Consider the following 25,031-nt stretch of genomic DNA (forward strand, 5'->3'; position numbering starts at 1 on the left):
CTCTCCAGAGCCTCTTGGGCTCTTTATTGTCGCTAGCCACTCGTCAGAAGTTACTTCCTGAGCCTCAGGTAGGACAGGCACTGTGGAGTGTGACCCATGCTCAGGTTTCCCGCCTGTGGAAATCCCCGGAGGAATTAGCCCCTGGGCCCTCTGTCCTGCTAGGCTTGGGTGCTTAAAATATTTTAGCCGGGAGGAAACTTAAAGACCAGGGTTTCCTTTTACAGATGTGAAAAGGGAGACTCAGAGAAGTCCAGGGTCTTGGCCAGCGTGACAGGAAGGCGGGACTCAAACCCAGGACCCCATACATGTCGCCTGGCGTTCTCTTGGTTAAGTCCTGAGACTAAGCGGCCTTTTTGGCTCCATCCTGCTTTGGTGGTTGTTTACGTTTGTTGTTTCCATGGAGACAGACACTGCTGGGGGAGGACTTGTATGGTCTGCAATGCCACTCCACGGGAGTGACGTGGGGAGGTAGATACGTGGTGGTCGACGTGAATAAGACACAGCGCCTGCTTTCAAGTAGGGGTGTGTGTGTGTGTCTGTGTGTGTGTGTGTGTGTGCATGCACACGTGTGTGTTTCTGTGTAATATAACTGCACCTACATTGGGCAGTCTTTATGGTGAGGAGAATGCCTCAGCAGGGTACATCTAGAGATGTACAAGGACGTTTTGGTTGTCCCAATGACCGGAGAGGGCACAGTTGGCATCTAGCTGGAGAGAATCAGAGATGCTGAGCATTGGACAGTCCCGCACAACCAAGAACTGCCTCACCCCAAATGCCAAATGCACCCCCAGGAGAGGACTGAAAGGGTTCGAGGAACTGAAAGAGACCAGTGCCAACGGAAAGGATGAGACATGGGGGTTTATGGGCTTGCCAGGCCCCAGGCCATAGGTATGGGTGAGCCTGGGAGGACTGAGGGCTGGGTCAAGAGCCCATTTGTGTGTGTGTGTGTGTGTGTGTGTGTGTGTGTGTGTGTGTGTTTTCTGCTGGGACTCAATTGCACAGTCAAAAGCAAATGATTCTGGAGTAGCTGTGGTTTGGGATTTGCAGACCATGGAACCTTGTGCAGACGATCAGAAGAAGGTTTAGGAAGCTGGTGACGGAGTCACGGACTAGTCTTGGCCAGGGGAGCAAACCTAAGAAGAAGGCCGAAGGGCCGGGTGCCCTGTTCCCTCCCGTCGCGGCCTGCGGCAGAAGCATGTGAAATCTGTCTTGCTGTCTGGGGTTTGTGTGCCTCTCGCCCACTGAGGTCACAGTCCTTTGTTTATAACCTCAATAATCATTTCCACAGCAACTCCCTGTGATGACAGAACAGCCCCAGGATTATGAAATCATTTGGGAAAAACCAAAGGCATGTAAAAGGCCTGGGCAAGCACGAGTTCGTAGGGAGACGCCTCTAAGTATAGAGGGGCAGGTAGAGGGTTCGGGGGAACCGCAGAGCAATTATCCGCAGCAGAGGCTTCGTTTCAGATTTGTTGATCAGCTGCACGACCCCCCCCCGCCCCCAGTCCACTCCAGTTTGTGGTCTCAGTCTGTTATTTAGCAAATGTGCCCAGCACTGCCAGTTAAGAAAAAGCAAAGTTCCCGAGACCGATTTCCCTGGGCTGGGGAGAGGCCATGTGGAGAAAGGTCCACGTGAACAGACTTGGCAAACTGCGAAGGGCTGTGCAAATGGAACGTCGCATCCACATTTTTCACCTCGTTACGATTAGAGGGGTTTATTTAGGGGACGTAGACTTTCCGACGCTTCCTGTCGCTTCTTATGGTTATTTCTAAATGGAAGCGGGAGGTGTGCCAGTCGGTGCCGTTCTCTTTGATTTAGAAGCTGGGTGTCCAGTGTCCGTCCTTCCTCGTTTTGTCACCCTCCCTTTTTATTGGTCATATATCCTTCCCCAGAAAACAAGTAAAACTGAACAGGAAACCCACAGCAGTCCTGCTCACGGAGCAGATGTCGGGGAGAAAGCAGAAAGAGAAAGCCGTTGCTTCCCCGGCTCCTGTCCCTACAGGTTTGGCTAGTTTCGGTCCCTCTGGTTCTGTTCGTTGTGCGGTTGGGTCCACGTGGACCCTCTGAGGTCCAGGAGCTGTCCCCAGGTCCGTGTCACGTCGCGCGCACAGCTCCTGGCCAGCATTCTCTGGTTTGGTTTCTCATCATGACAGTCATGGGGGCACGTTCTGAGCCGGGAAGGGGCGGTGAGAAGGTGGCTCGTGTTGGCGTCGGGAGCATGCGTCCCCTGCTTTTCTTGCTAGGACCGCCCTCCCTCCAACCTCAGGCTCCCCATGGCCGCCTGTTGTCTGGTCGCCTGCTTCACATGAGACAGGAAAAGGTCCCGTGTTCCCTTGCACCCCTTTTACTGAGCTGGCGCACCTGCGAGTTACCTGGTCCAGGACCCCGTATTGGGCAGCTCCCGGGTCACCTTGTGGCCAGCCATGGGCCAGGTGCTCTCCGCGAGGGCCGACGAGGCTCCGCCTCATTTCTCCCGGCATCCTTGCGCCCGGTGCCGTGCTTGGCAGAACCTGTCCCCAGAAGTCCCTCCTTGGGTCAGCGACTGTCTGCATCGGTTCCGGCCCCCCCAGGAACTGCGGGCGGGCACAAGCCTGTGCTCCTTGTGTGAGGTCTAAAAAAATTGGCTCCAAAACATGAAAAGCACAGCTCCTAATTGAAACGGACAAACGTTCAGTTTCAAGGGTCCGTAAAACCTCACATGTCGCCCTCCTTGTCAGAACTCGGACACCTCTTTGGCGCCAGCGGCTTGCCTCTCTGTGGCTCTGCCCCTTCCAGCTCCCGCATCCCAGGGAAGCCTGCCCCCACTCCCAGCCTCACTGACTCTGGGCTGAGGCTGCAGCAGGGAACAAGGTGGAAAAGGACCCCTTTGCGGGGCACACGATTCTGTTGCCTCTTCCTTTTCCCTGGGGGCCTCCACCCCTCATAGGGCTGAACGGGGGACAGGGCCCATTGGAGGAGGGGCCCGGGGAGACAGCGTGAGTTTCTGTAATGAGGACAGGGTCTGTGGCAGAGGCCCGGGTCCTTGCCACTGTGTTTCTTTGCCGAGTTTCTGAATTCCTCACGTCTCAGTCTCCTATCCTGTAAAATAAGTTGTCTGCCATCTACATGGGGGGGATAGGGGAGCATGAAAGGCAGCATTTGGCAAAACTCTAGGATACTATACAAATATAAGTAGCTATGTATTTTTTAATTCCTTTTTTTCCCTAAACCAAAGCCTAAATCTTTAAATTGCCGGGCTTTCTTACCTGGGAGTGGAAAATCTCTCTCTGTTCTCCCTGGCACGGATCTCTCAGGCCACTTTACCCAGAGTGCCGTGGGAGCCGTCTTCCTGTTCTTGGCTCCAGCCAGGGCCAGGGCACACAGGCCGGGGGGTTGCCTGGATCCCATGCTCGGACCTGCATTCAAACTCTGCCGCCCTTCACCTCTCCCTAAGGGCTGGGTGGGCAAGGGTGTGCAAAGCTCTTCACACAACGCCTGGTAGATACAAGCACCCAACAATGTTAGCTGCTCTTGTGATTATCATTTATGGCCATTATTAGTACTTTTATTGTAAAGATTCAGATTTGTTCCAGTATTTAGTATGTGTTAACTATTACCATCAGTAATAAAATCAGCATGCTCGAGACCTTGGTCAGTGGGTCCCCTCCCTGTGCAGGATCTCGACTTCCTCCTCCACTTCCGGGAGCAGTGGATGTCTCTGCTGCTAGGAATCTGTTTATCCACCTGGCCCGACCCCCATACCTGGCCCGCTTGTCCCACTCATCATGTGCCGGATCAAGAAAGGATGAGTTTTCCTCCGTAGTGACTGGAAAAGCAAAGCATTTTTGAGGAGGTGCCAGGGCCACAGAGCCGGATACCTGGTGAGCACACCTTGGCAGGTAGAAGTAGAGCTCGTGTGTATCTGCTCCCCACGTCAGAGGACGTACGTAGGTTTTGAGGGGTATCCGAGAAGGATGCACACGTGTGCTATGGCTTCTGATCTTTGCCAGCTGGGTCATGCCCAGCTCGTAACCAGCCAGCAACTCCCGAAGATGCAAGATCCCAGAAGATTTTATTCTGCTGAGTTATCGCAGGCTTCGCCTTTTTAAAAAACAAACCAGGAGTGAGCAGCGTGGGGCTCGGTTTCAGCCGTGTTGCTGAGCGCTGTGCCAGTGTTTCTGCAGTGTGGTGAGCTGGGCGCCTGCCCTGAGCTTGGGGCCCGCCTGCTCATTTTAAGAGTAATATGGTATTACTCAGTCTGTATTAGAAAAAAGTAGAAGTAGCACGTCAAAACCACAGACTCACAGATGTTATTACTTAGAACTATGTAAGTTCATTTAAATTGAACTGAGTTCATTGAAAGATCAGCATTAAGTAAATAATAGCACAGGAGGCTTGAGGTATGTAGTTAATATGGCTTTCCAAAAAATTAGATGTTCAGACCCCAGATCATCTTTGATTGTTCCCCATGTCCCTTCCCTCCCACACCGGCACTCTTGCATGCCTGACCCCAGATCCTCTGTTCCGTCATGGAGAACCCCAACCGAGCTCTGTAGGTACCGGCATGCCTTCACCCAAGAATTTTTCATTTGTTCCTGAAAAGAATTTTCAGCTTCCAGAAGAGTTGCAGGAGCAGTACGAAGAATTCCCTTATTCCCCTTGCACAAATTCCTCAATTGTTCACATCTTACTATATATGCGTTGTCATCCTCTCTGTATATATACATATATATCCATTCTCGTTACTCTTTTTTATGAATCATCTGAGAGCAAGTTGCAGACAGGAAGCTGTGTCCCTCCAAACAAAACAAGACAAAACACTCCATTTCCCCAAACGAGGACACAGCCCCACGCCAGTACGGCCATCCGCTGGGAAAATCTGTATGATATATCGCTGCTCCACCCGGTCTCCAGAGCCCATTCAGAATTACCAGCACCGTCTCTTGTTCTATCTGATTCGGGATCCAGTTCGAAAGCACATGTCACACTCTCTGTGTACACACCTGCAGACTCCCCAGTCTGGAAGTGGCTCCTCCGTCTCCCTCTTCCTTTCGTAACCTTTAAGGGTACAGCTCGTTCACTCTGGAAGAATCCTCAACCTGTGTCCCTCTGAAGTTTCCTCTCGACCAGACTCTGGCCGTCTGTGTTGGTCGGGAGTCCCACAGAAGTGACGCCGCACGCTTCCCAGCGGTCACCTCCTGGAGCGCAGGGTGAGGCCCGTCCCACCTCGGGAGATGATCATCGTGGTCAACACCTGGCCAAGTTGATCCTCCATCGTGAAGTCATCATTTTCCCTTTGTAATCCATCAGTGTTGGCTGGGAAGACACTCCACACCGGGGTCCTTTGCTTCTTTAAACCTTTTTCATGTACTTTTTAGCGCCCTTCGGTGGCTCCTGCCTGAATTCACCACCACCCCGATGGCTCTCACATGGTGATTTTCTGTTTTCATCACTCCTACATAGACTAGTTGGCATCGTACTACATGTAAGAAGGAGCTTTCGCTTCTCCCTTATTTATGCATTTGGTCATGTGTTTATATCTAAACTCATGGATCATTGCTTTTCTCAATGGGTTATAATCCATTAGTATCTGGTATATTTTTATGCCCAATTAAGTCCCAGATTTGGCAATGGCAGCCTCTTTTGGTGGGGTTCTTGTATCCTTTTTGACATGACTCTTCTCAGCAGACATAGCTAGGAAATAAATATGTGTACACACACACACACACACACACTCTGTATTGAGTTCTGTGTTTATCTGATACCTCTAATTGCAACCCAGCCCTGAGAGCCCTTTGGAGCCCAATCCTTCTGTGAGAGACCCTGGCTCCCGTTACCTTTGATGTGGTCGTTTTTCTGCTAATCTCCCTGTAGCTGATGATTTCCCTGGGACACCGGCCTGCTCGCCTGCTCGGTGCCTCTGCAGCCCCCGCCCTTGTCCTGTGCGCCTTCCTTGCCCTGTCTGAGGGAGGGAGAGGAAGCTGGTAACTTTCCCACCAAACCATCTGGGGCAGCCTTTTTTTTTTTTTTTTTTCTGGAAGACCCTCGCACACATCGGTCTGTTGAAGCACTTGGCTTGCCCTCCCTGCCCCCCAGATCCCCACCAGACCAGGGGCCTTCCCAGGTCACCCCAGCTTGAAAGAAGCCCACTGTCCTATGGCAGTTTCTCTTATTCCCACCCTTCAAAGTTCTTGCTTTTTAAACTTTGAGCTTGCCTAGTTCTTGGTTAGTCAGCCCTGGAATGTGTGATTCCATTAAAAAAAGAAACAACAACTAACTACTGATGTATGATTGACATATAAAAGCTGTAATATTTAATGTATGCAATTCGATGAGTTTGGGCATGAGTAAATATACCTGTGAAATCATTACCACCATCAAGGTTATAAAACACCTCTCACCTTCCAAAGTTTCCTCCTGCCCCCTCCTCCCCATCATCATCATCATCATCACCATCATTACTTTTGATCCCATTTTGTTCTTCCTGGGCCTGGCCTGGAGCTCTTCCTATGGCGTGGGCCCTGTGTGTAGAGCCGAAGGTGTTGGCTTTTTAGACTGGAATGTGAATGGCTTCCTCTCTGCCTCAGTCTCTGGAGGGGGGTGACTCATGGCCCTTTGGAGAAGCACTTGTTGATGCAGGCTGCTTCCCCGCCTGACACATTCCAGCGGAAAATCAACCCTTTGCTGGCCTGCCTGTGTCTACAGTGGGCTGGCCCCAGCAGCTGGTGGCGGCAGCTGGTGGTTAAAATTTCTGACGGATTTTTTTTTTTTTTTGCCCTCTGAAAAATATTTCAGTCACTCTGGCCCCAATGCCACTGCTAGTAGAATTTAGAAGCCATTTTTAGCCTCTAACAGTTGGTCCAAGAAGAGCAGTTTTCTCTTATGAGCCCTTCCACGTGCCCACGTGCCCAGGAGTTCGCTCTGCCCTGGGGTTCTGGAGCGGAGCTGAGTCACGAGGAAGTAAGACAGAAAGGCCCCAGGCGGAGGGTCCAATGCGAATTTGACAAATTATTATTATTATTATTATTATTAGCAATTCTGTGTCATTCAAGCCGATGTATCCATGTGCACCTATGACGTTTATTTATTTATTTTAATTATTATGCTTACGTCGTACGGGAGGTTTATAAAGCTTTATCAGAGCTCGTCGACGCGTGGTTCCGATGCTGTTCTTACACCCTCAGCCATGTTCCTTAGCCCGCAGCGCAGGGGAAGCCGAGCACTTGGAGGGCGTAAAGTAGGAGCCGGATGGGTCGGTGAGCAGCGGCGCTGGCCGCCTGCCCGCGAGGGAGGGGCGAGGCCGAGTTGGAAGGGTCCTCGGTGATCGCGCAGCCCTGCGCCATCGCTTCTGCAGATGGAAAAGCTGAAAAGCTCCGAGAAGCCCCCTGGCCGAGGTCCCAAGGTGGGGCCGGTCTAGGATCCAGGCCTCTTCAGGGATCATCGTTGTTTTGTTTCGTTTTTTTAGTGCCACAGCGGATGTCCTCACTTGCAGCACCGTCGCTCAAGTTGCTGATCAGTTGTCATTGAAGACATTTTAATTATCTCCCAAGATGCCCTGTTCAAAAAAATCAGGGGCGGCCCAGTAATGCTTGGAAAAATAATTCCATCCCAAAGAGTTAACAATGCCATCGCATGGAGTATGCGGGCAGATACCTGTTACCCTAAAAGTTCTCTGCTGGGACCTCCATGGTCCCCGGCCTGCTCCATGAGCGAGGCGTGGCTGAGTTCTGTCCGGGGCGAGGCTGACCAGCCGAGGTCTGCACAGTGGGGAAATTCTGAATACAGAAGTTGGGGGGTGGGGAGGTGGGAACAGCATTTCTGACTGATCTTATCTCTTAAAGCTCACTGAGCTATGGACTGAAGTTGTTAACTGGCTCTTAAGCGTTTCCTTAAATGCATTTTCCTGTTTATTTTGCTTATAAAACCAGTACGCGTTCGACACAGAACTAGAAAATAGAGAGTCGGTGAAGAAAAAAAGCACTCGTGTTGTCACTCCTGAAAGGTGACCGTCGCGAACGGCTTGGGGCATGCCCTCCGAGCCACCTGGGGCGCTTCGCTGCTCCCCTCCTGTGTGTACTTACACATGCGTGTACTTACAGATACGTGTGCACACACATGTGTGTGTATCGACACACACAGCACATATAATCTGCATCACACTGCCAGTGGTTTTTCGACCCGTTTTTGGTTAATAAGGGACATATTTTCCTTGAGAGGCATAGAGATCTACCTTATTATTATTATTTTTTAAATAACTGCAAATGAGTCCATTCTGTGGCAGTGCCTCGATTTGATTAACTGTCCCCTATTGTTGGACATCTGCGTTGTTTCTAGCTTTTGATTTTTTTTTGTCTTTTTGCTGTTACGATCACGGTTGTGATCAACATTTTCGCTCACACCTTTAATCACCTCCTTAGAATAAATTCTTGGACGTGGAATGGCTGTGTCAAAGGAAACGAAGTCTTTTATGGCTTTTAACGTGTGTTGCCAAACTCGTGGGTGATGTTTTTCCACTCAGGCTTTATGACTGGAAAATCGATACTGCGTGTAGTTTAGAATTCTCCGAACTGCGATCCAATGAAGACATCCAAAACCCCTGCCATCTCTCCTCCCTCCCAGCTTGCTCCTTCCTTCCTTCATTGCGCCTCTCCTTGGGTGTGGTCGTAGGGCTGTAGGATCATGTTCGGTGGGGTTTGGGATGCTGGGTGGGAACTGGAGGAGGAAGGAAACAGCTGAAGTTGCAGGGGAATCAGCGGTGAAGTGTGGGCACACACATGGGCTAGGCCAGTCGTACTGAGACTATAGCTCTGGAATATTCAGGCTGGGCCTCCCTGCCTCTCATTCTTCTCAAGGCCAAGGGCAGTTCTTTGTGGCTGAGCATTTGCTAGTAGCCTTGGGCTCATTCTTCAGCTAACAAGTCCCAGGACCTCCCTCAACCTGGTCTTGAGATCGCTCCTGTCTACCTCTCCCCTTTCGAGTCTTCTTTACGTGTGGTCTGGCCACAGTGAGCTTGCTGCCTTTTTCCAGAATGCCAAACTCCTTGCTGATTCAGGGCTCTCGGGGATGTGGCTCCCTGTACCAGAGGGCACACTCCCTTTTTCTTACTCTTCGGCCTCTGAGTCACAGCCTCATGCGGTGGTTAAGAACATGTCTCCTGGACTCAGGCTTTGGTTCGTGTCCTGGTTCTGCCTCTTACCTGCTGTGCAACTTCGGACAAGTCACTCAGCCTCTCTGTGCCTTACGTTCCACATCTGTAAAATCGGGATAATGATAGTACCCACCCCACAGCGTTGCTGTGAGGGTCATGTTTGGTGATGTCTGTAAGCACGTGGACTACCAGCTCCTCGCAGGAAACATTTGCTGCGTTGAGCGGGCCAGCGGGGCTCCAGGTACCGCTTCACAAGGAAGCTCCCCCTGACCGCACTCTGGGCCGGGGTCTCCTCATTTATGCTCTCGTAGCCGTCGGTACCTTCCCTTCTGAGCAGTTACTACAATTGTCACTACGTGAACATGGATTTTAAAAAATGTCTGAGCCTCGCCTATGACCGTGAGCTCCATGAGGGCACGGACCACCCCCTTTTTAAAAATTTTTATTTTTCAGTTAGAGTTGACATTTAATATTACTTTATGTTGATTTCAGGCGTACGGCATAGAGGTGAGACACTTATGTAATTTATGAAGCGATCTGCCCGGTTAGTCTGGTGCCCACCTGGCACCACGCCCGGTTAGCACGATAGTATTCGCCGTGTCCCCTGTGCCGCGCTTCGCATCCCCGTGACTGTGTTGTCAGCCACCGACTTGTCCTCCCCTCTTTCTGGATCAGAACACAGAGCCGGGAGTCAGTCAGTCTCCGCTCAGGAAGTGACTATAACTGCCCTGTTACTTGTTGCTACAGAGCTGAGGCCGTCAGAAAGAATGAAGTTCATGGCCCTCCCAGGTGAATGAGACGTAACCGATGATGAGAGGGGTTTCCCGCAAGGTGAGCTGATGCACGTGGCCAGTGGCCAGTGACCCGTGTCTCAGCTTCCACGGGCAGCCTGCCCTCGGAGGTGGCAGTCTAGGGCAGACCTTCCTACTCAGTGAGGGGCCAGTGTTGTTTGTAGTTCTAACTTAGTGTAGCTCAAAACTTTGGAAAATACGATTGAATTTGGAAGATTCCTAGACCAAAACTCAGGGCCAGGGTTTCTTGACCTTGGCACTGTTGACATTTTGGGCCAGGTGATATTTTGTTGGGGGGCTGTCCTGTGCATTGTGGGGTGGTTAGCAGCATCCCTGGCTTCTACCTGCTCGCTAGATGCCCGGAGCACCCTTCCCGTCCTGTTGTGACAACCAAGACTGTCTCCAAACATCGCCATGTGGCCCCTGAAGGGAAAAATCGCCTCTGGTCGAGAACCATTGATGAAGACTACAAAACACAAGCCTGATTTTTAGTGTTAGATTCAGCAGACATAAAATCGCTCTATCAAACTGCTCTAAAGCTTCCTGAACTCTTCCTCCAGGTTCCTGTGCTTTCTCACCGTGGAGTGGTGACAAACCCCTCCTGGGCCGGCACTGTCCATGGACTACACTTGGGGCAGCGCCAGACCCTTCATTTATAGAAAGGGAAACTGAGGCCCCGCTTAGGGTCCAGATGAAACGTGCCGTTAAAACATGCTTTAAAGAACATTTCTGAGCCTTGGTTTTTTTTTTTTTCTTCTTTCTCCAGTTCACCTGTAGGAGATGACGTCATCCAGCCAGCTGCCCTTGGAGACCTGAGGAACCCAGTCTTAGCTGCCTCTTCCCACCATGGTGATGTCCTCAGCCAGGTCTCCACGGATCTGACAGCCCAGAGGTATGGTGGGGGCTGGGCCTGGGGCCGGTGCTGGGATCCCAGGACCCAATCTCTGAGGCTGCCGGCCCTGCTTTAATTGTGGGCAGCTCTACTCACCCGCACAGGGTCTGCAGGCATCTCCCTCACAGGGCTGGGCGGCTTCTTCCGGCCTTAGGAATGATCTGAAACCCCCCATTTTAGAGGTTTGCTCCCTTGCTGTCTTCAGGAGCTCCTCTGTACAGCAGCAGGCCCCCAGGAGAGAGAGCGTGCTATTTATACCCTCCCGGGGAATGGCTCAGTGGGCTGCCTCTGGCCTCCGGGACACGAGCTGGTCAGCTGCTTGTTGCCTCTGTCCTGGGTGGTGGTCGAGGAGAGGAGCCAGGAGCGCAGTGGGGAGAGGGGCCCCTCTCTGGGAAACCGGCCTTGCCGGAGAGGCCGGCTTCTCCTGCCTCCTCTGCCACCAGCCTGCCCTCCCTCACGCTGGACTCCACGCCCCACCTGCCCCACGCCGGCCCGTGTGCGTCGTGTGTGGCCCCGATCCAGGGGTCGCCCTCTCCACGCAGCCTCGGCACTTTATTTACTTGTTTATTTATTTTATTTTTAAACAAAATTTTTTATGGTGACGTTGGGTAACGAAATCCAATAAGTTTCAGCTGTACGTGGACTATAGCGGCACTTACTTTATTTAAATCAGGCTTGCTCACAGTCAGCCTCAGGGCTCAGCTCAGACGCCTCTGCACACACAACCACACGTCTATCGATCGATCTCTCGATCTACTACCTATCTACCTACCTATCTACCTATCTCTCTACCTTCCTACCATCTGTCTGTCTGTCCGTCCGTCCATCCATTCACACAATTTAATTTTATCGGTGGACAGCAACTTTGCCAGACAGCGCATGGCCTTGGGGAAATCATGGTGAATAGGGCAGACGCGTCCCTTCCCTTCTGGGGCTCACAGCCCAGCATCCCCTCCTCCAGGAAGCCTTCCCCGCACGCTGAAAAAAAGACCCTCTCTCTGAGTTCCCGCAGCCACCCGTGTCCCCCTGTGCCACTGCCCTTCACAGATACCAAGAAATTATCCACTTTAAGTCCATCTCCTCTGGGGGAGGAGCTGGATCAGTTGCAACCTCTGGACCCACAGCACCCAGCCTGGCATGGGGCCAGCCCCTGGGGAATGTCCACGGACTTGAACTGCACTAGCGAGGAGGGGTGGGGCTGGCCTCCATCTCCTCCTGCCTGCGGCCAGTGTGTGCTGACCCCCACCCGCCTCCAGGTGCCCTCTTAGGGCACAGGTGGGCAGTGACAGCCAAGCTGGGATGGCATCCAGGGGCCTCTTCATTGGCTGGGAGGAGGTTTCCCTGGAGGAGAAATATGAGGGTGGGCTCGACACAGGAGGAAGCTCCAGGCGAGAGACAGACCCTTTAAGACAGCTGTGCATCAACGTGGAGTTCTGCATGCCGCCTTTGCAGGTGGGAGTCAGCCATCATTCTTACTCTGTGCGAGTTTGGCTTTTTCAAGGAGGTCTCCTCGTTGGGGAACAAGGCCCTCAGCACCCAAGGAGGGTGCAGAAGATGCTAGTGAGAAGTCGAGCACGCCCATTTGGCTCCCTGACCCCCGTTTTAGCAAGGCCTCGGGACCGCTGGCTGTAGCTGGCGGGGCACGTGCTCCTTGGTGAAGTCTGGGAAGGGGACTGAGACCACGTTCATCCATGCTCCCATTTTATAGGCAAGGGACACAGAGGGCCAGGGGACGCAGGGCGACTTGGATGGGTGGCTCTCAGGAGACCCGAAGTCCAGTTGGTGGTGTCATTGATGCCTTTAAAGCCCCCTCGCAGACCCGAGACTGTGTTTTAGATGACTTGTTGCTGTTCACAGCAGGCCGGTGGTGCCTGCTCTTAACGCTCCTGTTGATGGCACTTCCTGTGCTCCAGACGGCGGCTGAGTGCTTCTCCGTGAATCCTCACAGCACCCCTAGAGGGGCAGGGTTCTGTTGTGATGGCCGTTTTAGAGGTGAGCTGATGGAGGCTCAGAGACGTTAACATGCTTAGGGGCACGGATCTGGTCAGCGGTGGGGCTGGGACCAGAGCCGGTCCAGGGGCCGCCACGCCTGTCCTCTGAACATCTCCCCTGGCCGGGCCTAGAGCCAGGCTTCCTCATGCCGGCCCTCCGGGGTCCCGCCTACATCACTGGCCTCTCTCATGACCAAGAAAGACAGTGAATGAAGAAGTTGTGTCACCTGTGACCATGACCAAGTGTGATCATGAGGTGCAGGAAGGCACCAGTGGCTAAATACAGATTATATCGGGGCCAAGAACTTGGCCAGCTCTCTGGCTTTTTTTTCCTAGTAGAAAGATTCAAGTAGATCTCGGTGCCAACCATGCAATTTTGGCACCTTGCCAGCGTTAATGAACAACTGTACGGAGTTGTACTGTTTTGTCTTTGCTGGAATTGGTAGAAAAGAAGCAGTTCTGACAGGAACAGGGGATGGTCTGGCCTTGGTTACCGACTGCTGCCACAGGCCGTCTCCCTTATACAGATTCCGTATTTGTGAAATTGCCCACTCACCAGGATTTCTTTGTGAGCCCAAGATCGGTACTCGTGGCTTTTCCGTGGTTATTCATGGACACGTACAGAAGAGCAGAAAATATGGGTCACCCGACCGGCATGCTCCCGCCTGAGATGGTGCGAGGCCAGGCTCTGTCTTCTTGTGGCAGCTCTCATACTGTACGCAAGGCCCGTCAAGGTATATTTCGTGCCACGTTTCTTTTTTTGTAATTTTGTGCGTTTTGTCGATTTTGCCGTTTAAGATGGCCCCCAAGTGTAATGTTGAAGTGCTGTCTGGTGTTTCTAAGCATCAGAAGGCTGGGATGTGCCTTCGGGGGAAGATACTTGGGTGGGGTAAGCTTCGTTCAGCCATAGTCGTGATGTTGGCCACGAATTCGATGTTAACGAATCAACAGTATGCACAGTAGTCCCCTGTTATCCTTGGTTTCTCTTTCCACACCTTCGGTTACCTGCAGTCAACTGCAGTCTGAAAATATGAAATGGAAAATTCCAGAAATAAACAGTAAGCTTTAAATTGCCCAGGACATGAATCATCCATTTGTCCATTTCCCCATGCTGTTTACGCTTCCTGCCCATTAGTTACTTGGTAACCATCTTGGTTACAGGATGACTCTTGATGTATCTTAGTGTTATTAACTCTTACTTTACTTAAGCGTGAGAGAAGTGATGCTGGCAGTTTGGCTGTGCCAAAGAGAAACCGTAAAGTGTCTGTATGCATGGGAAAAAACACAGAATGTGTAGGGTTCGGTGCTATCTGTGGTTTTAGGCATCCACTAGGGGCCTAGGAATGCATCCCCCATGGATAAGGCGGACTACTGTGTTAGATAAGGTGTCTTAAAACAGAAACACAATAAAACCAGGTTATGTCCTGATTGGTTGATGAAAATGGTGACCAGAGGCTGGCAGGAACCTAGCCCGGTATTTCCCTTGGGAGCCGATGGTTCAGTATTTGCTAATTCAATGTCTGTGGTGTCGTTACATTGTAACGAGAATCAGCTGTACTTAACCTTGCAGCTCAGTTGGAGTAACAGAGGAGGGCGTTGGGAGTGTGTAGCAGTGGCCTTTCAAACCTCAGCAAGGCCCTCTCCCCATTCCACCAGCCTTCATCCATTTGTGCTCCAGACCGGGTGGTTTTTAAACAGAGATTTGTTGGTCATAGTTCTAGAAGCTGGAAGTCTGCGATCAAGGTGCCAGGGTGGTCAGGTGAGGGCCCTCTTCCGGTTGCAGATGTCTTGCTGTGTCCTCATATGGAAGAAGGCCCCCCCCAACCCCCCCCCACCCCTGCCCGAGCTCTGTGGGGAGTCTCTCTTAGAAGGGCACTAATCCCATTCATGAGGGCTCCACCCTCATGACCTAATCACCCCCAGATGCCCCGCCTCCTAACACCATTGCCTTGAATGTTATGACTCCAACTTATGAATTTGAGGGGGCCACATTCAGACTGCAGCACCACCCAAGGGTCCCCCTCCACTTCCTGTTTAAAGACAGGAGAGCGTGAGATTAAGGGGAGGGGAGGGGAAGGAAACTGGACAGGGAGGAGGCTGTAACAGTCCTCTCTGCAGAAACAGCGTTGGTACATTAAACTGAAATTAAATTTTTTAAAACGTGTTTAAAATATTAGTAAAAATAAAAAGTGGGACTGGAGCATTCGCTTTAAGCCACCCTAGAGGAAAGCAGAGCAGAGCAGGCTTCTCGCTCTCCTTCCCTGCCGTCTGCTAATTCTCTGACGCTGTCTCCTTCCCTTTCGAGAACTCTTTCGGGATAGGAAAGAAGAGAGAAGGCCCCTGTCTCCGAGGCACTTCTCAAACAAAGTGGAAGGAATTTTGACCGCCACTCCGCTTTTACTAAAGCCCTGTAGGACATCAAAACTTGCTTCCTCCTCGGGAAGGGCCCCCGAACCCACTTTAAGTGGTTGAGCTTCTGTTTTGCTTTTGGCATTCCTGGATGGTGCAGAGAGCTGAGCCCACACCTTCGAGAACATTCTACAAATGACTAGATTGCCCATGGCTGCTTGTACATGCATCTGTTCAATATTTCCTTTTTTTTTTTTTTTTTTTTTAAGCAACAGAATTGTTTTTCAAATGAAACTTTCCAGTTGTACCACCATTTATTAAACAGTGAATCAGGGACACTCTGGGTACATCTGGGAACCTCCTGTGCCTTTTCCACAGTTGGGAATCCAAACGGGTCTCTGCAGACCTGGAGGACCCCACAGACACAGCTGGAAAACTGCTTGCCTGACTCACATCTGTCAGAGTCAGACTTTAGCAAACATCAGAATAACGCGGTTACAGCTTAGATGGCTGCTCCCTGCCACCTCGGAGTGTCTGACTCAGGAGGTCCCGAGACTTGGCATTGCTGACCGGTTCCCAGGTGACGCGGCTGCTGTTGGTCTGGGGTCCACACTCGGGGAACCGCTGGGTAAGGAGGTCTCGTCCACCTGCTTTTCTCCTCACCTGTCTGACTATTAACAGCCCCTCGGGGTCGGAGACACCTGTCCCAGCAGCTGGTGGCGGAGGGCTAGCTCCTGCTCAGCCGCACAGCCTTGCGAGAGTTTCCGCATTCAGGAACGGAGTTTTGGAATCTTTCGAAGCTGAAAGCACGGGGGCTTCGTCCTGACTTACAGCTTTCGTTTTCCCCTCTTGCTCCAGATCCTGCGGTTTATTCTGGTTTCATCCGTTTGCACAGGACGATTTTCGTCTTTCAGCTATGGGTGCGTTCAAACCATCTCGCGAAGGTTAGGTGCACCTTCCTTTGAGCAAGCGCCTATTAAAAACTGAACCATTATGGGAGTTGTTATGGTTTTAATTTAGGAGAGGGATCACCCACCAGTCTTCTCTGAGCAACAGAATTCCTTTGTCCCATTTAAAAGGTACACGTTCATGAGACAAATGTATGTAACCAGTACCCAGCCCGCTGAGTAAATTGGGGTGCACCTATATATCTGGTCAGAACCTTCGAGTTTCCAATGTCTACCTGGCTACCATTAGGTTGAAGCACAGGAGTTGCTATACATGCAGCTGTCAAAATATTGACGATTTCGTGTGGTCACATTAACACAGGATTTTGTTTTCCTTTTGGTTTTTCTTGGTTCCTGAACTGCCTTATCTGTGTAGGTAGATTTTGACTTTCCGAGTAAAGAGATAAATCTTGTCTGTCTGACTGAGATCAGTTTTTTTAGCCGTCTGTCCTCCCTTCTCTGCATTCTCTGTCACCAGGGCCCGTCAGGAATCTTGCACCTGGAGGACCCAAAGAGCTGCTGGTGCCGGGACGGTGGGGGGAGTTAGTGACCTGGCTCGTCCATCCAGATCAAAGCCTCTTGTGTAGTTCAGGCAGGTGTTTATGGCTTTCCGTTTAGCAAACATTTTCCTTTCTGATTGTTTTGCTTGGGCCGACTCTGTGAGGGGAAGGAGGGGTCACAGCATTCTGAGGAAAGACTAACAGGCCAGTTCAGGGTTAACCGTGCGAAGCCCGTTTGGGGGCTGTTCAAATTCTCACGTGGGCCGAAGTTCACATGCTGGTTTATCTCACTGGCCACTAGAAATAGCTCGATGTGTCTGCCTTGGAGTTTCCAGCCAATTTGCAAGCCCCTCTGGGCACCTTCCGATTTTGGCTTTGTTGCTGTCCAGTGGCTGGGCGTCTCAGAGGTGCAGGCGGTACCTGTCAACCATCGCTAGGCTCATTCGATCAGATCCCAGGCCTCCGTTGCGCTGATTGTCCAGTGCTCTGATCGACCAAGCTTTCGCTCTCCAAACCAGTAATTTCACAGCGCTTTCCATCTGAGCTGTCTCTGGCCTCGGCACTTGGCCTATGACGTGATCGTGTGCACTTGGGGATTCAAGGAGAAAAAATCGAGAGGCCTGTGAGGGAGGCTATTGTGCTGATACCTTCCAGATGGTGATACGAAACGAGAGATAAGACGCTGTCGCCCATCTGGCCCGACAGGACGCGACGTGTTCAGCCTGTATCTCGAGGGCCGTTATCACCCTTCCGTGACAGCCAGGGTCACTTTGGTGTTTGTCCTTGGACAAGGGCTTCATTTGGCACCTCCGGCCGATCTCTGAAATGAAATTCGCCCTGAGTTCAGCGGGGGCTCTGCCAAGAAGCACTCGAAAGCCCCGAACGGGGAATCAAAAGACAACAGTCCCTGACAACGTCTCGCGGCAGCCGGGCGAGCCGGGCCGCGGGGCCGAAGGCAGGCAGGCCCTGAAGGGACGCGCCCTGCCTCTCAGGTCCTGTGTGGCTGGAAACAGCGCCGTAATGGTTAGTGGGACTCGTTGTCATTTGTGAGGACATTGGCGAGGTGCTGAATCGGGAACGGTAACCTCTGACCCCTGAGCGGCGGTGCCTTAGGGATCTATGTCTAGAAGGCTTCTGAGATCTTGGCCAGCTGGGCCCAGCAGGAAAGACTGCCCGCCTTGGTGGCTGATGTGCCTTCTTGGTCAACTCTACTTGTAAAAAAATAAATAACAGGCTTAAGTTAAATCATTTTCTTCATCTTCCAAAAATATAGACACTCTATGTGAATTTGTATTCGGCCTTCTTGTTATTTCAGGAAGGCTTGGAAAACATTGATGAACTCCTTAAATGGGAAAAGGGATCTGGACTATAACTAGGAAATCATCCTGCCCTCCCCCCGGCCCACTTTCTAGGGGAGGAGATCAAGGGGAAGAGGACAGACATGTGGAACTCCATCTCGGTGCTCTGCGCACCTCTATGTCAGGGTTGGCAGCTGTCACGAGTCCCCGTGAGGGCCGGGGGTGGTGCTGGGCATCGGAAGGGGCCCACCTCTCTCCCTGAAAACAATGTCTTTAAGGCGAGTCACTGCCGGTCATGGGAGGCTCGAGCAGAGGCCCGAGCCGAGACGGGAGTCAGCTGTCCTTCCCTGCTTCTCACATCTGCTCCGGCAGCTCAGGGGCCTCAGAGGGGTCTAGGACCGGAGCTGGCTTCATGGGTGCGCAGCTCAGGCAGTCACCCAGGGCCCCGCGCTCACAAGGGTCCTGTGCTGGGCTCGATGCTCTGCTGTCACCGTGGTGACATTCTTGACACTTTGGGAATATGGGGCTCTGCGAGTTTACTTTGCATTCCATGTTGTCTGCAAATTACATGGCTGGTCCTGCCTCAGAAGGCAGGACAGTTGTCCCACTGTCCTGATGGTGGCATGCTCGGGAGGCCAGTGGCGGAAGGGAAGGGGCTCCCATGGGCTGAGCACTTTGCATGTGCCAGGCTCTGTGTTGGGGGCTGGAGAGACCACAGTGATGGAGAGAAGGACGCATTAGCAGAAAACGAGATACTCAGAGGTCAGACCCAGTCCAGCCCGTGCAGGTGGACATCGTTCCCCCACTGGGTGGGGGGCTCCCTGGTTTGAGTGGCGCTTCAGGAGCAGGGCAGGGCTGAGAGAGACAGGCGGGCTTCAGGGCGGGGTCTGCTTGCACAGAGACCTAGAGGCAGGAAATTGTCAGGAGCATGGTGGTGGTGGGCAGGGGGAGGGACTGGCTTGGTGGGGTGTGAACTGGGCGAGGAGAGAGAAGGCAAGCCTGGGAGGGGACAGACGTGGGGTGTGGGAGCCCACGGGCTGGGGAGCTTCACCTGCATTCCAAAGGCAGGACGTGATTAGAACCCAAGCTGGGTCATTGGGTGTCCGTGTGGATTGGAGGTGCAGGGACAAGAGGGGAGGTGGCCCGTCAGCACAGGATGTGCAGGTGTCTTGCTCGGAGAGGCCGCAGGCTCGGGCCAGCAGAGGTGGCCACACAGAGAGGATCCCGGAAGGCGGAGGGCGGTGACTCAGCATGAGACAGAACCGGGAGAATCGAGGACGGTCCTGACTTCCGGTGCCGGGGCCTGGCCCGCTGGTGGTGGCACTGCACCGAGGAAACCTGGGGCGCAGGGGGCTAGGAGGGACGAGAAGGAAGTCGGAGCCAGGAGGTGTCTCTGGGGGTCCGCGTGTCAGGGCTTCAGTCGGGAGTCACTGAGCCCTGTGGGGACCTGGCCTGCCCAGCCGCTGGGGAGGGGCTCGCAGCAGGCTGGAGGTCAGGAGGGAGGGGAGCATCATTCTTCACAGAGCCGTTGAGTCATTTGTTTGGTGCTGTTGGCTGAGGGAGCAGCCCAGTGCGGGAAGGGTGGGGCCCTGGGGGCCCGGCCAACAGTGGAAGGGTGGAGGGAGCAGGCGTCATGGTCTCTGGACGGGAGGAGGCTGCGGAGCCCAGGGGAGCCCGAGGGCGTTCTCAGGGATGGGGGGCTGCGTGCGACATGGGGGCGTCCTCTTCGGTGGAGTATGATTGTCGCGGTGCTCCAGCCTGCAGAGCTGGCCTTGTCCGGAGGCCCCGGATCCAAGGCAGCGTTCCCTCCCCTCTGCCAGGGCGTTCAGAGACAGAAATCTGTCCTTGCACGTTGACAGTGCCCTGAAAGTCAGGGAACCACCAACCAGACCGCCCTCCTGCAGCTCGCATTAATGAAATAAAGTCTTCCCGGGGCGTGCAGAGCAAGGGGCCCGGCCTGTGTCGTTTCTGTAGGAAGCTAAGTGTTAGGCTGGTAGCCGGGTTCGTGAGCAGCGCATTCACGCCTTACGAATGTGAATAAAGGTAGAATCCCAGCGTGTGAAAATGGTTCTTTCAAGCAGCTTAAAAGCCCCCGATCGCTCGCATCATCCTTTTAAGTCATTCCTTTACAAAAAAATATTATCGTAGCTACTGTCCAGGTTATCACAGGTAACGGTTCGAACGACCAAGGTGTCCGTCCGTCTGTGAACCCACTTTGCCCTTTTGCTGGTTCCGCCCAAGCACTGGTCAGTTCTGTTCCCTTGCAGACTGGCCTTGCTCCGGGCTTACTCGGGGTCATTATTCTCTGATTTCCGTTTTCCTCCCCGTTTCTGTGGCGCCCCGGGCAGAAGGCAGCATGGGTTCCAGCCGGGCCTCTGCGCCCAGCACCCAGCTCGATCGTGGCCAGTCCGGACACCCCACCGCTCCCTCGGCCTCTGTTTTGAGGGCTCACTGTGGCGGGGCGGGGGGCGGGGGGCCGGCCGGATGTCGGGATGGCGGGGTGAGGAGGATGCACGCAGCCCTGTCCTCGTGGGACTCGCGGCCCAGTCTCCCTAGTCATCTTCAGGTCCTCAGTGGTCCGTGCCACCGAGGGTGAGTGTGGGGCTTGCAGGTGTGGACTGGGGGAGTCCGTTAGCAAGTGGACGCGTAGGCGGCAAAGGATCTGGTGCCTCAGTTCACGTTCTGGCTCTGCCACCTGCTGGCTTCGTGACCTTGGCCGAGTGACCTTACCTCTGCGAGCCTCAGTTTCCTTATCTGGAAAGTGAGGATGATGACATTCACCTCAAAGTGTGGTTGGGAGAGTTAGTGACCCGAGGCCATATGTGTAAAGCGCTTAGTACGGGACCGGGCACCCAGCGCTGGGCACCCAGGACCTGGCACCCCATCGGGACGAGCTGCTGCTGTTTCCGTAGCTGTTGGGTGCTGAGGGAGGTCAGTCAGGCTGTGGCAACACAGGCAAGGGCGTCAAAGGGGGGTCGAGTCCGAGGGGAGCCCTGCAGGACATGCGAGCGGAGACAGGGATTTGGGGCGAGACCGAGGAGCCTTCCAGCGTGCCGCGTGTGGGGCGCCCTTGGCAGCTGTCCCCCAGGCCAGGCGGATGACCTTGGAGGCGGAGTCAGAGAACACGGACATCAGCAGAGCCTCGTTGACACAGACGCCCCGGCGTCCTGCATTTCCGCCGTCTGGGGGCTTCCTGCAGCTGTTCACCTGGGAGGGCGGGCTCTGGAAGCTCCGGCCCGGCTTCGGCCACCTTCAGCCCTGCCAGCTCCCCTCTGGACAGCAGCATGGACAGCAGGAGAGAGCCGGGGCGGGGGGCAGCCCACCCTGAGAACCGCTCCCAGACTTTATTGTGTGGGGGGCATTGCTAGCCTTGCTTTTTGCCAAAGGGGGAAAATGGCAACCTATTGGGAGTTTCGTGCCTTGTGCCTTGTGCCTTTTGGCCTCTGAGGGTGTGTGTGCAGGTGGCTGTCCTTCCTGCCCTACCTACATCCTGCAGGGCCTCCCTGCTCGCCGGGCGTTTCCCTGGCTGTCCAGCAGGCGGCGCTCACCCACCGAATGAAGGCCCGCCCTCCGCCCTAGAAACCCTTCTCCACCAGGGAGGGAGAAGGTTCCTTGATTACCCATCAGCCTTTTCGCCTTGACTTTTCTCACCCTGGGATTTTCGGGGCACACCTCAGGGAGTTTACAAAGTTGTCGTTCAGTTCCTAACTCATAGTGTCATTGCCTGTAAGAGAATTATTGGACATGATTATACGAAAGCCCCCTCCCCGAAGGAAAATCAAACAGGACGCCCCACAGAGACTCCTGAATACCCAGCTGCCTCTGTCAAAGAACCCCCAGGTTCGCGGGAGCCTCCCGGGTGGGAGTTCCCCGCCTGGCCTGGGGGCTGCTGCAGTGTGGGGCGTACCTCCCTCTGCGTCTCAGCGGAGGCCCCCCGGGAGCCGGTGGGGGCCCAGGGAGGCAGTGCGCTGGGTCTTTAAATAGCCATTCCATGCGGGTGGGTGGCTTGGGTGCGGCGTGGGGGCCTCATGAACGTGCCATTAATGAGCTCAGTTCCCCTGAGAATAATTCTCCCTTTGTGTCCCCAGCACCTCCCCAGCTGCTGCCCATGCCGATCGCCCTGCCCCAGCCCCAGAACACGCGTCTCTGCCTTCGGCCTCAGCTGGTGATGCAGGAGAAGCTCCCGCCCGCTCCCGCCGGGCTCCGGCCAAGGGCTTGAACAGGTATCGTGCACAGCTGTCTTTCTCCACGGCCACCGCCCCTGGAGAGGAGGGGCCCGCTGGTGTCTGCCTTGTAGGCCTCGGGGTGAGCTGACTGTGGGATGGCGCCCACAAGGCGTTGACATTTGGACCCGTTCTGCCGTGTCTGTGATCTGAAGTTTCTCTTGCTCGCAAGCTTGCCGAGTAACGATGGGATGCCCTGTGTGGGCAAGTTTGGCAGCAGGGTTCTCCAGAGAAACAGAGCCAGTGGGTTGTTTGTATGGATGTATATATACAGAGAGAGAGAGAGGAATGTTCTAAGAAACTGGCTCGTGCACATATGGGGACGGGCAAGTGCAAAATCCACAGGGCTGGCCGACGACAGGCCGCAGACCCAGGAAGGGGCGATGCTGCGGGTGGGGCGTGACCGCCGTCTGCTGCGGGCGGGGTCTCCTCTTCCTCGGGGAACTTCAGACTTTTCCGTCCTCTGCGGATCGCATGTGGCCCACCCACGCTGCGGAGGGCGATCTGCTTTGCTCAGTCTACTGATGTAGGTGTTAATCGCATCTGCAAAAAAGACCCTCACGGCAGCATCTACCCTGGCGTTGGGCACAGTGGCCTAGCCAAGCCGACACATAAAATTAACCATCACGGCAAGTATGCGGAACTCCTACGTGAAGAGGTGGTTCCGATTAGAAATCATTCTGCTTAGCTGTTTGAGTCCCCTAAAGAGCCGTCTTGGCCGTTTTGATGTGAAGAGCCTAAATACACCGGGGTGTGTCGAGAAGGGCAAGCCGGTGGCCCCGGCGAGCAGGGGAGGCACAGGGGTGCCGAAGCCGAGCGGTGGGCGAGGGCGAGACGGCGAGGGGGTGGGGGAGGGGCGACGTGGGGGACGAGGCACGTTTGTTAAATGCGCGCTGTGTCTCGGGCCAACCATGGTGTCTCCCCGAACACCCGTGGATGCTCCCGCTCCCAGAGTGCTCGCGCCGTCTCCGCACGGGGAGGCAGGGTCCCTCCCATGGGTTTCCACCCTTGGCCCAAGGCCGGGGTCATCGAAGAAACTTTAAAAATTACTCTTAAATAAACATTCTGCCTTTTAGTTTCACGTAAGTGAAACATACAATTACCGTAAGACTGAGAACCCCCACTTTCAGGTATTTACCGGTGAAAAATGAAAAGATATAGTCACCTAAAAAACCCTCTGTGTTGATAGCAGCTTTATTTATAATTTTCCCCAAATCGAAAGCACCCAAATGCCCACCAACTGGTGAACGAATAAACAAATCGTGGTGATCCATCCTATCGAAGACTGCTCAGTAATGAACGAGGAACAAACTACAGGTTTATGCAACGAAATAGACGACTCTTAGGCTTAGATGCATTGTGCTACGTGACAAAGGCCAGGCTCGGCAAGCGGCAATCTGCATGATTTCATTTATATGATATTCTGGGAAAAGCAAAAAACTATAAGGAACGGAAAACATACCAGTGGTTTCCGGGGGCTGGTTGTCATGAGTGGGACTTGACTACAGAGGCCCATGAGGCTCTTTAAGGCGCAATGTGTTTCGATGGTGGTGGTGACATGATTGTGTGTGTCAAAATTCGTGAAACTATATACCTATGAAGGATGAATTTTACTGTACGTACGTTATATCTTAATTTTGCAAAAGAGAACCAAGCTTATCCAAGGGCTAAAATAGATTTTTGATGAAATTAATCTCTATTTCTCTCTCTCACTCACACACACACACACACACACACACACACACACACAGCCCTCCAGACCTTTCCCTGAGGCAGATAGTCTGGGGGGTCGGAGAGCTTCTCTGATACTCCCTGGCACCAGGAGTTGCAAGTGACGCCCGTCTGCTCAGCGTGCTTCTTTCCTGAGGTCACCTGGGCTGCAGGTGATAAACTTCCCACACAGGTGCATCCGATCGCCTTGTGCATGCTGTTTGTTCCCTGGAGCCAACTCTGTTGGCGTTGCTTGTGAATCACGTTTATTTACGCATTGAAACGGTCAGTGGCATGAACTTGGGGTTACTCTGGGCCAGACACTGTGCCAGAGACAGGCCCCGCCCCGCCCTTGTGGGTTGGACAGCTCACCGTAGAAAACAGACACAGAGCGACAGTCGTGCGTGGGACGGAAGAGGGGTGCAGCACGGGAGTGGATGGAGCCTGGCACCCCACCAGTCCGGGTGGCTGGGGACGGGTTCCCGGGGAAGCCGGGAGCTGAGGGCTGAGTGGGCTCAGAGTGTGTAGAAACCCGGAGGAAAGAGAAGGGAACGAAAGCCCAGGGGCCCGGAGCCTGGAGAGGGGGTGGGGGGAGGCAGGGTGGGCGGGGCCAGGACCAGCGCCCAGGGCGGGGCACACAGTCCCGTTAAGGATTGTTTGTTCCCCTTGGTAGAATTTGTTTTATTAATAGATTTCTTTTAAGGACACTTTTAGCTTTACCCAAACATTGAGACGATAGTATAAGACGTTCCCACTTACCCAAGCGTATAGTCTCCCTGAGTATTGACATCTTAGCGACTCTGTGGTGCATTTGGTACAATAATTGATGAATCAGTGTCGATACCTGATGATTAACGGAAGTCTACAGTTTATTCGGATTTCCTTATTGTTCCTTTTATGTCCTTCTTCTGTCCCGGGACGCCATCAAGGACACCACCTTACGTTTAGTCATCATGTTTCCGTAGGCTTCTCTCGGCTCTGACAGTTTCTGAGACTTTCCTTACTTTTGATGACCTGGATAGTTTTAAGGAGGTATGCCGTGGAATGTCCCTCGACTGGGATTTATCTGATGTTTTTCTCCTGATTCGACTGGAATTATGGGCTTGGGGAGGAAGATCGCAGATGTTAAGTGCCATTTTCATCACATCGTATCAAAGGTCCATCCTGTTGACGTGGTCAGTGCCTGTCGACATTGTCCTTGA

At 53.4% G+C, this 25,031-nt stretch overlaps 1 protein-coding gene across 5 annotated transcripts in view; it reads left to right on the forward strand.

Annotated features, from left to right (window-relative positions):
- The window catches only part of TACC2 (transforming acidic coiled-coil containing protein 2), a 176,283-nt gene that overhangs the window by 72,884 nt on the left and 78,368 nt on the right, over positions 1-25,031 (forward strand). For all 5 annotated transcript variants that reach the window (XM_016149087.2, XM_036223910.1, XM_036223909.1 and 2 more), the window contains 2 exons: positions 10,686-10,811; positions 21,985-22,119. In XM_016149087.2, coding sequence (XP_016004573.2) covers positions 10,686-10,811; positions 21,985-22,119 — 261 coding nt within the window. The remainder of the gene's footprint in view (positions 1-10,685; positions 10,812-21,984; positions 22,120-25,031) is intronic.

The sequence above is a fragment of the Rousettus aegyptiacus genome, unplaced genomic scaffold (assembly GCF_014176215.1).
Source record: "Rousettus aegyptiacus isolate mRouAeg1 unplaced genomic scaffold, mRouAeg1.p scaffold_m13_p_6, whole genome shotgun sequence".
In the NCBI taxonomy this organism is placed as follows: domain Eukaryota; kingdom Metazoa; phylum Chordata; class Mammalia; order Chiroptera; family Pteropodidae; genus Rousettus; species Rousettus aegyptiacus.